Genomic DNA, 13,127 nt, shown 5'->3' on the forward strand with positions numbered 1-13,127 from the left:
AAAAAGGGTTTGCAGGAATCCTAGCTATAGCTAGCCTCTTAGGAGACTGAGAGATAATGAATACATGTAAACCCCGGGGTACTATTAAAACAGAGATCAGCAGATTTTGACAGTTTGTGGAACACAACAATTTCTGGCACCAAGAGATAACATTTTGTGTAAATAGTTAATAGAGACACATTAACGGCTTGAAGCACCTTTGGCACAAGGTCATTCATTTGTATAGAGATCAATAGAAGTAAGAGATCGCAAGAAAATAATTTAACCAAAACTTTGACTGTTCCATGAAGAAATTTACCAAAAACTCTCTCAATCACTTAACTTTGTTTTTTAAACCACTTCAGACTGACTTGTAAGACTGACATAAACCTCTTACCACTACAGACTGATATAAACCTCTTACCACTACAAACTGACTTGTAAGACTGACATAAACCTCTTACCACTACAGACTGACTTGTAAGACTGACATAAACCTCTTACCACTACAGACTGACTTGTAAGACTGACATAAACCTCTTACCACTACAAACTGACTTGTAAGACTGACATAAACCTCTTACCACTACAGACTGACTTGTAAGATTGACATAAACCTCTTACCACTACAGACTGACATAAACCTCTTACCACTACAGACTGACTTGTAAGACTGACATAAACCTCTTACCACTACAAACTGACTTGTAAGACTGACATAAACCTCTTACCACTACAGACTGACTTGTAAGACTGACATAAACCTCTTACCACTACAGACTGACATAAACCTCTTACCACTACAGGCTGACTTGTAAGACTGACATAAACCTCTTACCACGACAGTCTGACTTGTAAGACGGACATAAACCTCTTACCACGACAGACTGACATAAACCTCTTACCACTACACACTGACATGTAAGACTGACATAAACCTCTTACCACTACAGACTGACATAAAGCTCTTACCACTACAAACTGACTTGTAAGACTGACATAAAACTCTTACCACTACAGACTGACATAAACCTCTTACCACTACAGACTGACATGTAAGACTGACATAAACCTCTTACCACTACAGACTGACTTGTAAGACTGACATAAACCTCTTACCACTACAGACTGACTTGTAAGACTGACATAAACCTCTTACCACGACAGACTGACTTGTAAGACTGACATAAACCTCTTACCACTACAGACTGACATAAAGCTCTTACCACTACAAACTGACTTGTAAGACTGACATAAAACTCTTACCACTACAGACTGACTTGTAAGACTGACATAAACCTCTTACCACTACAGACTGACTTGTAAGACTGACATAAACCTCTTACCACTACAGACTGACATAAACCTCTTACCACTACAAACTGACTTGTAAGACTGACATAAACCTCTTACCACTACAAACTGACTTGTAAGACTGACATAAACCTCTTACCACTACAAACTGACTTGTAAGACTGACATAAACCTCTTACCACTACAGACTGACTTGTAAGACTGACATAAACCTCTTACCACTACAGACTGACTTGTAAGACTGACATAAACCTCTTACCACTACAGACTGACTTGTAAGACTGACATAAACCTCTTACCACTACAGACTGACTTGTAAGACTGACATAAACCTCTTACCACTACAGACTGACTTGTAAGACTGACATAAACCTCTTACCACTACAGGCTGACTTGTAAGACTGACATAAACCTCTTACCACTACAGACTGACTTGTAAGACTGACATAAACCCCTTACCACTACAGACTGATATAAACCTCTTACCACTACAGGCTGACTTGTAAGACTGACATAAACCTCTTACCACTACAAACTGACTTGTAAGACTGACATAAACCTCTTACCACTACAGACTGACTTGTAAGACTGACATAAACCTCTTACCACTACAGACTGACATGTAAGACTGACATAAACCTCTTATCACGACAGACTGACTTGTAAGACTGACATAAACCTCTTACCACTACAGACTGACACAAACCTCTTACCACTACAGGCTGACTTGTAAGACTGACATAAACCTCTTACAACACAGTTTTTGCTATTATATCTACATAAACAAAAGCCATGGATTTCTGTGGAGCCTACATTCTGAAGTACCACGAGCCGGTAATTTATGACAAAATTTACCCCACAAACCACTGATCCAGTTAGTAACACCACCCAGTAATTCTGAAGACCAATTTTCTCCACTAGCCATATTCTGGTGAGCCAATACTACTACCCAAAGACACAATTTTCACGTCTCGGCATGACTTACAATGCTAGATTTCTTTCCATCAGCGCCATAGTTGTTATTGTGAGCCACATCATGATCCCCAGGGGTTTTGTATGATGCATCTCTGTGATCATGTCTTTTCACTTTGATTTATATGGAAGATATAGCTAATTTGTTTGTATTTTACTTATTTAGATATACCAAAAAGATCAATAGTACTTATATATATACTAACTTTATCCTTGTTCAACTTTCTCGTCACCAAAGGATGTAATAACAGCTGGGTTTTTTTTATCTATTGAAACTGTATCAGCATAGTGTCTAAGTTGGGAATAACTTACTGCGAAGCATTTTAATATAAGTAGGTTTGAACCATTTTAGGACATCTTCTGATCATGGGCATCAAAGGGACTGAAATTTCAAATGAAAGAGAGAGAGAAGAAAGAGAGAAAGAGAGAGATAGAGACAGACAGAGACAAAGAGAGATAGAGAGAAAGAGGGGGAGAGAGAATCACTGCCATAATGGCTGTAAATCTAGGTTTTTTCCCTGATTGGCAGAGAAAATTACATACCAACAATGTATGAGGGTTTTCTTTGGGCCTATGGTTGAGTCTCACATGTGGCTCTGTTTGCTGTATATATCCAAGCTGTTACAAGATTATCATTGATTTGGCAAAAATGGTGAAATAAGTACAGAATCAAATGAAATGGAAGATAATACTAGGGCTATAAAGACACACAATTAAGGACATATTTCCACATAGCTGTCTTTCAGCAACATTTTTCTTGTTTGATTTTTTTTTTTTGTTTTTTCTAAATTATCACATACAGATATGAGGGGATTTGAAAGCAAGTTAGTTGAATTTTCAAGATAGTCCCCTGCTAACTCCACACACTTCATTGTTTCTTCAAGTTTGCCAGTCATTGCTACTCAATCGGTAGAGCCCATTGTGTTGGTCCCTTATCCTGAGCCCTGTACAGCAGCCCTAACATCATCATTATCCTTTTCTCCACCCTGGAATTTTTTTTTTTTTTTTAATTCTGGGAAGGAAATGGAAATTGCAGGGGGCTAGGTCTTAGAGAATAGGGCAGATAAGGGAGAAGCTTACAGCCACACCCACACATTACTTCCAATTTGCAACTTGCGAAGTTGTGGACTGGCATGTTGTCCTGGTGATGAGGAAACTCTCCACTAATGTCCTGCTGTGTATATTTCTTCTTGATTGATGGGCACACCTGCTTCAGTAGTTTAACATAATACTTACATAAAGTGAGGTATTTTTGTATTTTATGGATGAGTGAAACCTTTTTATACAAAAGATGAAAATTAGGGTTTTAGTTATCTACCAATATTTGAATATTCATTCAGTAGAGTGGTTTATGAATAGGAAAACGATATTGGAAAATTTGTTCTTGCTGTTGTAAGATATCATTATTTTGAAAAATTGCAAAAAAAACCCTATTTCTGATGAATAATTGTATATAATTTGCAGACATTTAAAACATTTTTTTCTTAACACAAACCTCAAGTGAGTGTTCCATGTTTCACACCAGTGACATCTTGACATTAATAAATGCTGAATGGTTTGATGTTAACACTGTCAAGATACGTTAAATCACTATCTATTTGTATATATAAGGTTCTAAGTAAGTTCCGTCACACCGTGTGAGTGTGTGAAGATCAAACCTATAGCTGTCAGTAATTTTGGTCAAACAGCAATATGACAATCAGGATTTAACATTTTTAAGGTCTCCGGGCGTGCAGTTGTTATACCTGTGGGATATTATAAATATTTGTTTGAAATCTTCCTGCAATGAAGATATTGTTTATTTATTTTAAACAACCTGCATTCAAACTTTTTTTCCATTTTTTTTTTTTTTTTATTTCTCCTTTTCTTTAATTTGCAATATATTTCATAGATTTCGGACACTTTAGTGTCTGTCTACATGTGAGATCCTGTCGTTTGTACACACTGGCCTTAAGTTATACACCTTGGTATAATTGACATTGCCATATGTTAACATCTCACCTCAGACTTATATTTATATTCAAGATTACCAGGCTGTATAACTTGTTTACTCCCTCTGTGAACTTTATCAAAACATTTAGTTCAATTCCTCGGCCAGCAACGCTTCACTTGTTTCAATACATACGTATACATACGTTATTGATAGTAGACAAAACTTACAAGTCTCATTCTGGTTTACATTCTAATTCACACATCAAACATACGTCTAATAGGTTTCATGCTTATCTGTGAGTTTTTTTTTTTTAAAGATGTTTTACTACTTGGTTATACATCCTTTTATAGAATATTTCAGTATCTCATGAATCTTTATAGCAGGTATTTTGATGTTTTATTTATAGTTACTCAATACCCACAAATCAAACGGAGTTATAAATAGGGATCAGTCACCTGTAACGATATAATACCTACAGTTACACCTGTAGAAGACAGGTAGACAGTGGTTGTGTGATGGTTCTCACAAGGCTTAATCGTCCACACTATGTCAGCATCATTAATTCCACTAGCCCTTATTGGTCTGTTAAACTAGCTTAAGTTTTTAGCTGTCATATAGTTTGCACAGGTTATAGGGAGGATGGAAATCAATACAGCCTGCCTCTGAAGCCTGCTTATAGTAGGACAGAAGCCTAGTGATCTGTTTACCACACTCACATGTCCACCTCAGTCCACCTCAGTCACACCGGACTCACTGACTCGTGCACTCTACTACTATTGCAGGGGTGCTCAGAGTTTCCTCTGTCTGCAGCGCTTGGAGTTACAAAGAGTAATCTGGTGTAGAGAAACAGTTGTGTTTAGTCCAAAACAGGATATCACTACTGTGATTTTTTTCCTTCACCTGAGATTTATGGTATCATATCTACTTTTCAAAACAAGTTGTGTTTACAAAATTTGAAAATGGAAAATGATAAATAACGAATCCATTTTAGAAGCAGGCTGTGAAATCTCTATTCTTGGACATTATAACATAACAGTGATACCAGATGTTTGGTGAGGTTTTAATAGTTAGGTGTGTTTAAAAGTGCAAGGAATGAGATATGACGTAAGTCCAACGTCCCCCTTTGACTGACATCATCTCATCTGATCACTAGAGGTACTGGTCAGTTGGGGACATGTGACAGTGAGTCCTATAGATAGGATACGGAGCTGACACGCTAACCAACACCTTAAGGATTACAATGTCAGATGTGTATGGAGCTGAGAGCTGTCCATTTTGTCCATCATGTTTTGGAGTTATTTTCTCTTTCTTCAGGTTTGAGCGACCTGGAAGGAGCCAGGTTGTCACTGAACATGTGCAGCCCCTGCCTAACTCCCACACCGCCTTAAATGACTCCCTAGGGGTCAGTCGGCAGTCGTCCACAGGATCCTACCAGACTATGAGCTCTACACATCCAGGACACAGGGTAAGTCAAATTCTAGTTTTTCCTTATTGGCAGTGCTTCCCTTGATTTACAATACAACAGTGGCCTTGACCTTTAAAGGTTCTGAGTTGGTAAGTCATATGTAAACCTAACTCTTACAACGACAAACAATCAAGGGATTAAAAAGAGGGTTATTTATGCTCTGTAAAAATTGTTGTTATCTATGAGTGACAACAAAAACAATCAACATTGGATATTAGATTAATCAATATTTGTTTTCACAATTTATAGTAAAATTGATGACAACTACATACATTATGTCATACAACGGTTTGAAGGAGATGTACATTTCTGAACTGGGGTGATTTTTACCCTTCAATGATTGAAATTTGAATTCTTACTGCAGATTACAAATTCCAGTCATCTGACTTAAATTAGTTGGTTATGTAGGGTTGGATTCAGATGACATGTAGCCCCAGTTAAAATTGCTTGGTAATTTAACTATTTGTCTATTAAATATTACATAACCAGTAATTTGTTGTCGGGATACCAAGTTGTCAGAAACATATTACTAAGTTAAAATGTTATGAAATCTATTTGATGTCCCTTACCCTTAAGAGGTTCCTCTGAATATCAGTAGAATTATCTCGGTATATCGATAATTATCATAGTTACATCAGTAGAATAAAGTTTAAATCCATTGTTAATGTACAATGAGAAGGTAATTGCAGTCGATCAATGAAAAGTAATAAAAATGATTAATTGACAACGTTCAGTTTTCCATTTGAGTAGAATTTACATACAAAAAAATCAGTCATTTTTTGTGTGCTTTATACCTTAGCAAATGATACCACTACCTATTACCATTTGAATTTGCAAACCACTTCCCTTAGTTATATTGTGATGGCAATGACGGAAAGTTTTAGTTAAAATGTGATGATAATGACAGAAAGTTTAAGTTATATTGTGATGACAATGACGGAAAGTTTTAGTTATATTGTGATGACAATGACGGAAAGTTTTAGTTATATTGTGATGACAATGACGGAAAGTTTTAGTTATATTGTGATGACAATGATGGAAAGTTTAAGTTATATTGTGATGACAATGACGGAAAGTTTTAGTTATATTGTGATGATAATGACGGAAAGTTTAAGTTATATTGTGATGACAATGACGGAAAGTTTTAGTTATATTGTGATGATAATGACGGAAAGTTTTAGTTATACGAACATTGACTTGTTGACTTCTATTTTTGTCATAATTACTTTAGTAATCTAAAAAATTTTGTTTGAATAAAAACTTGATGCGGCTGGTCTATTTACCATTAACCATGGTATTCTGAGAACCTGGTGGGCATTTAGTATTAGTGCTGTGTCTTTCAGAAAGTTATATGCAGACTTGAAAATAAGGATATGAACATTGTTAAAATGGATGTCCTTGACCCAATCTTAATGTCACAGCTAAGGGTCAAATATATTGAAATCATAAAATAACCAATCGTAGATAATGACCATAATAAAAAGTCAATGATATTTACCAAGTAACATGCTGGAATTAAAGTTCATATAACTTAGAATACACTTAAAATGATTTTTGAAAATATCACAAATGAAATAATCTTCGAACAACATCCTCACACAGAGGAGATAATAAACCTATTTTTAGATGACCTTGACTTCATTCATTTGAGATAACTCGGTTTGAGGATCACTTTAGTGTAAGATGAGTAACAGTATGGTGATACAGGCCTAATAGACATCTTGTTACATCTTTATATCATGTGTCATTGAGCTTTATTATTGGATTTTAATTGTGTTTTAGTGTAATATTTCAACTCTCCTGTGTCTCAGTTTGGTGCTGGAAAACACAACTGGAATACAGTTATCATTGATCTATTGGGATCCATGTAACTATAGACTGGTACAATTCTAAGGTAGCTTGAAAAAAATCTATTTTGCCTGAAATATGCTACAAGTTGCCTGAGCCTTAGATGAAGGTTACCTCCCTTTGTCTCAACCTTGCTATATAAGCAGATGTTACATGGGAGTCTGGATGTCATCCTGTGGTGAGAGCTACTTCCTGTTGTTTCCATACCTAGTCATGATGACTGTCAGCATATCCAGGAAATGCTTCTCATAATTATTTCCTGTCTCCAATTGTACAGAATTCCAGTAGCACCTGTAAACTGTTGGACAGATAGGAACATTGAATATCTGTAGAGTATAGACAGATAGGAACATTGAATATCTGTAGAGTATAGACAAATAGGAACATTGGATATCTCTAGAGTATACACAGATAGGAACATTGGATATCTGTAGAGTATAGACAGATAGGAGCATTGGATATCTGTAGAGTATAGACAGATAGGAACATTAAATATCTGTAGAGTATACACAGATAGGAACATTGGATATCTGTAGAGTATAGACAGATAGGAACATTGAATATCTGTAAAGTATAGACAGATAAGAACATTGGATATCTGTAAAGTATAGACAGATAGGGACATTGGATATCTGTAAAGTATAGACAGATAGGAACATTGGATATCTGTAGAGTATAGACAGATAGGAACATTGGATATCTGTAGAGTATAGACAGATAGGAACATTGGATATCTGTAGAGTATACACAGATAGGAACATTGGATATCTGTAGAGTATACACAGATAGGGACATTGAATATCTGTAGAGTATAGACAGATAGGAACATTGGATATCTGTAGAGTATAGAAAGATAGGAACATTGGATATCTGTAGAGTATAGACAGATAGGAGGAACATTTGACATTGAGTGTATATTGTTGCTTTAGATTGAGTGCATGTAGAAATTTCATCATGGACACTTTATAGAAATTTAAAGTGATTGTTATGTTTGGAAACTGTGACCATGTGGAATACCCTCTGACCTACTTCTCAAGTTGATTGGGTTTTCTTTAGATGATACTGTTACAGATATCAGTTAGTGTGTTGATTGGACACATATTTTGTTCTTCCTTATCATTCGTTGAAGCAATATTGTAGTTTATTTCAAAGTCTTCCCTGACTGAAATATTGGTGGCGATATATCGTCACAGTCTAAAACAGGAATAACACCATGATTGATGATACCAGAGGTGATAAGAGGTGGAGTTGATCAATGATGAACATATCTACTATTGGTCTGAATGTCGAACAAACTTCTAAACGAATTGAATCATTGATTAAGATGTTCCGGGTTTCTTCTTTTCTGTTATTTATAACACAGGCGCTATCATTTTAAATTATTCACAAAGTTACTTATAGCAACTGCTGCTTACACTTGCAGATGGATAAAACAGCTTGGTGTTCTGTTTCAAGATTAATGATCAAAAAGAAATGCTTTTGTGACAAGAAACATTTGTACTAACCAAGGTTTAGGAACTGGAATTTGACTAGTTTGACGTGAATTCTTTTTTGTTTCCTCCACTGCTCTACAACATTGCCATTCCCATCTCTACGATGGTTCTTGTTTATACTGGTGTAATTTGTTCCAGGTAGTTGCCTTAATTCTTAATTTGTACCTTATACTTTCTGATCCATTTCGTAAGAAATATGTGGCTTTTTGTTTAATTTGATGCCGGTTACTGTGAGTACCATATCATTCTTGATTGCTGTTGTCTTGCTCAGTATATCATTCACCTAAACCAATGTGTCTTCTCAGTAGTTTTCCATTCCTCCACACGTTACTCGATAAATCAGTGGTCCATGTTCACAGTATCATACCTACGGAATAAATAATGTATTGTATTTGATATTATTTCTGTCCTAGATTGCATGTCGAAGAAACCCACAGTAAAGGCGTGATGGTTTGATAGTTGGTTCAAACGCCTGCATGTGATAAGTCTTACACAGTGACAGACACTGCCGTACTTACAGACTTCGATAGAAAAAAAAAATTGATTAACAATGTCTGTATAGTTACCTGATTTCAAGTGGGAAAAAGGAAGCTGGAAATTATCACATGAACACTTGTTCTGATTGAACTTGTGACTATATCAATACTTAACAGTGTCTTCTATGCATTTCTTGTGTTTGAATGGATTACCTGCTGTGGTATGATATCATTGCTACATTTATTGGAGTAGGCTGTATACATAAGAATGTCACTGCCAACATAGACAAGCTGGCCCGTTTTCTAACAATTTCCTCATTATATCTGCTTCCTTGTGATGTCTATTTAGGTGAAAGTTATTTGAAGTAGAAAATTAGTTTTTGTATTAAAGAGTTCCCTTGGGATAAATACTAACTTCACAGAGTGCGTTTGTACCAAAGTTCCCTCATTATCCATCAGGATTTACCTTACACAATTTTTTTAAAGTGCTTGATTTTCCTCTGGTCCATTAAGCTTGAACTTGTAATATTGTTGCGGAATGTGTTTGAACGTCCTTGGGTCCATCCAAAATAAACTGATTATTTCTTTATCATGGATGATGTTTTCTTAAGATCAGGTCTGAATTATTTAAGGTCAAGGTTATGGTTACGAATAAAATGCTGGTTTTCACATGTATATTGAGTTCCATTTGACCATCTAACTGCCTCTTCGACACTAGAAGGGACTTACTTGAAAGTCATGAAGGTCAAGGTCACTGGTACAAGACAGAAAATTGCTCATATTCATTGTTTTATTATCTCTCTATAGGCAACACATTTGCTTATGTAGATTTATTTTTGAGGTTGGACATTGTTACTGGGGACTGATAGACACTTTGTGTTGTTGTAATAATTACAGCATGATATCCTGATAGGTATAAAATGATCACTATATTCTACAGACATCTGATTGGTTAGGTAAAGTGGCTGTTCTGATCTAAGAGATGCGTGAACTTTGTGACACTACAGGCTAAGACCGTCATCCACATCTGTCAAAAAATTCTCTTAAAGCAATCAGGTGACCAATGAAGTACCTCAGTGTGTAATACATTGAGTTATTGGTGCTGAGAGATAGGACAGAGTGTACTCTATCTAAATACACAAGCTACACATTAACCAATCGGACAATGTCACAATGTTTAGAAACCAGATATCTCAGAGGAATACAAGTCTGTTATATAATATGTCTGATAGAGGGTCAGTTGATCTCCTTTTGATTGCTTAGACCTGTGTGTGGACTTCTGTATGTAGCAGACAGGCTAAGGGAATCAGCTGAATAAGGCATAGTAGCCTTACTGATGACAGGTTAATTAAAATTTGTTATCAATTAACAGAACAATGAATTCACATATGTCAAAACAAGTGGGATCAGAACACAACACAAATAATTATAATCGTATTAGTGACTTTCTGAGTCAGATTTCATTGGTTAAGCTATTAAAGATGTTTACAGAGAGGATATAATAGATCCGTATATGTTAAAGGATGTATACAGGAAGTGGATATAATGGATCAGTATATGTTATTGGATGTATACAGGAAGTGGATATAATGGATCAGTATATGTTATTGGATGTATACAGGAAGTGGATATAATGGTTCAGTATATGTTAAATGATGTATACAGGAAGTGGATATAATGGATCAGTATATGTTATTGGATGTATACAGGAAGTGGATATAATGGATCAGTATATGTTATTGGATGTATACAGGAAGTGGATATAATGGTTCAGTATATGTTAAATGATGTATACAGGAAGTGGATATAATGGATCAGTATATGTTATTGGATGTATACAGGAAGTGGATATAATGGTTCAGTATATGTTATTGGATGTATACAGGAAGTGGATATAATGGTTCAGTATATGTTAAATGATGTATACAGGAAGTGGATATAATGGATCAGTATATGTTATTGGATGTATACAGGAAGTAGATATAATGGATCATTAGATGTTAAATGAAGTATACAGGAAGTAGATATAATGGATCAGTATATGTTATAGGATGTATACAGGAAGTGGATGTAATGAATCAGTATATGTTAAATGATGTAAACAGGAAGTGGATATAATGGATCAGTATATGTTAAAGGATGTAAACAGGAAGTTGATATAATGGATCAGTTTATGTTAAAGGATGTAAACAGGAAGGGGATGTAATGGATCAGTATATGTTGGATGTAAACAGGAAGTAGATATAATGGATTAACTTGATAATTATACCATACCATTAAAACTGGAAAATAAAACACAACTTATTTTCTTTCTTAGTAAGCAAATGCAATTTTATTCATGGAAGAAACTTCACACTTATTTTCAACATAGACATGATGTTTCATATTGTTTAGATTCTAAAGCAGTTTTCTGGTGTTCTCAAAAGTGTCAATAAATCTATAGATTTAGGTCACTGAGTTCTGTATATCCTTAAAATATTGACATCATCTGCACAGGTTCACATGTTATAGACAAGGATAGGAATATCTTTGATATAATTTATAATGCACAGGTTTGTTCTACTTTGAGAAGCAATCAAAATCCTTTGAATGCAGACAGTTTTGTTCAGCGTAGAACCATGGTTACTGTAAATAGTGATTAACTATTTTTTCAAAAGGTAAATACCGTCAGTTGCAGTATTAAATGCATTAAGTGAAAAAAAATATGTGGATCTTGTTTACTATGACATACCAAACATATGTAAAGAATTTGTCATCAGAGGGCTTTGTCACCTGTATTGATCAGCAATAGATTGGAGGATAACTTGTTCAGGTAGATTGTTGTCTTGCTGTTACACAACAATGTTTCATTAAGCTGTTTACACTTCAGGACACAGCTGAAGCCATTTCTATGGAGGTAAATATCTATTATTGATTAAAGTATATACCTGCACTACTTTTATTAATAGCAGTGATTTATCTTATCCATTTACATTCTGCTCCTAGAACATTGCCTTCTACTGATCAACTACAGCTGCTAGTTTTCATCAATCACCTTTAACACTTGGAGTGGGTTAGTCAATGACAGTAACACTTAATAAATGCTTCTCAGATTTCATGTACTCTTTTTAATCCTTCCAATATTGAGGACAAAGTGACAGCCCAAGTTCCTATGTCAAGTCAAAATAAACTGTTAGATGTAATTCTTGCGTTTCAAGGGGAAGTAAAAAAATATTTGTAGAACAGGGTATTAAGCGACTAGCACAGTTTTTTCAATATAATATATATAGATTACATCAGTCACCAATTCAAACATTTGTGTGATCCTCATAGACATTGGATGTAGGTGGATATAAGTCATGAAGCAATGACATAAAACTTTACCACAATAATAAAATTCCTAATTGGAAAAGATGGTCCATTGCTAAAGAAATTCACCTGTGACCGGCTGAGGTTACAGTAACGGTAGTTCTTTTTATCCAATGGTGGTTAATGCATCTAGAAGCCATCTGAAAGGTAATGGGTCGCTTTTCTGGACATCCTTATAAAGAATGATCACAGTATCATTGTAGATGTCCTTTATAGGGAAATATTTATTCCATAATAAATAGACATTTTCAGATGTCAGAGGAACACTTTGTCTTAATTTTTGGGGATTTCTTCCAAAG

The 13,127-nt window shown here is 35.2% G+C and overlaps 1 protein-coding gene across 1 annotated transcript in view; it reads left to right on the plus strand.

Moving 5' to 3' along the window:
* The first annotated feature begins 5,297 nt into the window (after positions 1-5,297).
* LOC132550164 (synaptotagmin-7-like) overlaps positions 5,298-13,127 on the plus strand; it is a 65,410-nt gene continuing 57,580 nt past the window's right edge. Inside the window, exons 1-2 of the mRNA XM_060214181.1 lie at positions 5,298-5,302; positions 5,513-5,663. Of these exons, the coding sequence (XP_060070164.1) occupies positions 5,298-5,302; positions 5,513-5,663 (156 nt within the window). The remainder of the gene's footprint in view (positions 5,303-5,512; positions 5,664-13,127) is intronic.

Source organism: Ylistrum balloti, unplaced genomic scaffold (genome assembly GCF_031769215.1).
Source record: "Ylistrum balloti isolate Yb309-2 unplaced genomic scaffold, AGI_CSIRO_Ybal_v1 Utg370108, whole genome shotgun sequence".
NCBI classification, from domain to species: domain Eukaryota; kingdom Metazoa; phylum Mollusca; class Bivalvia; order Pectinida; family Pectinidae; genus Ylistrum; species Ylistrum balloti.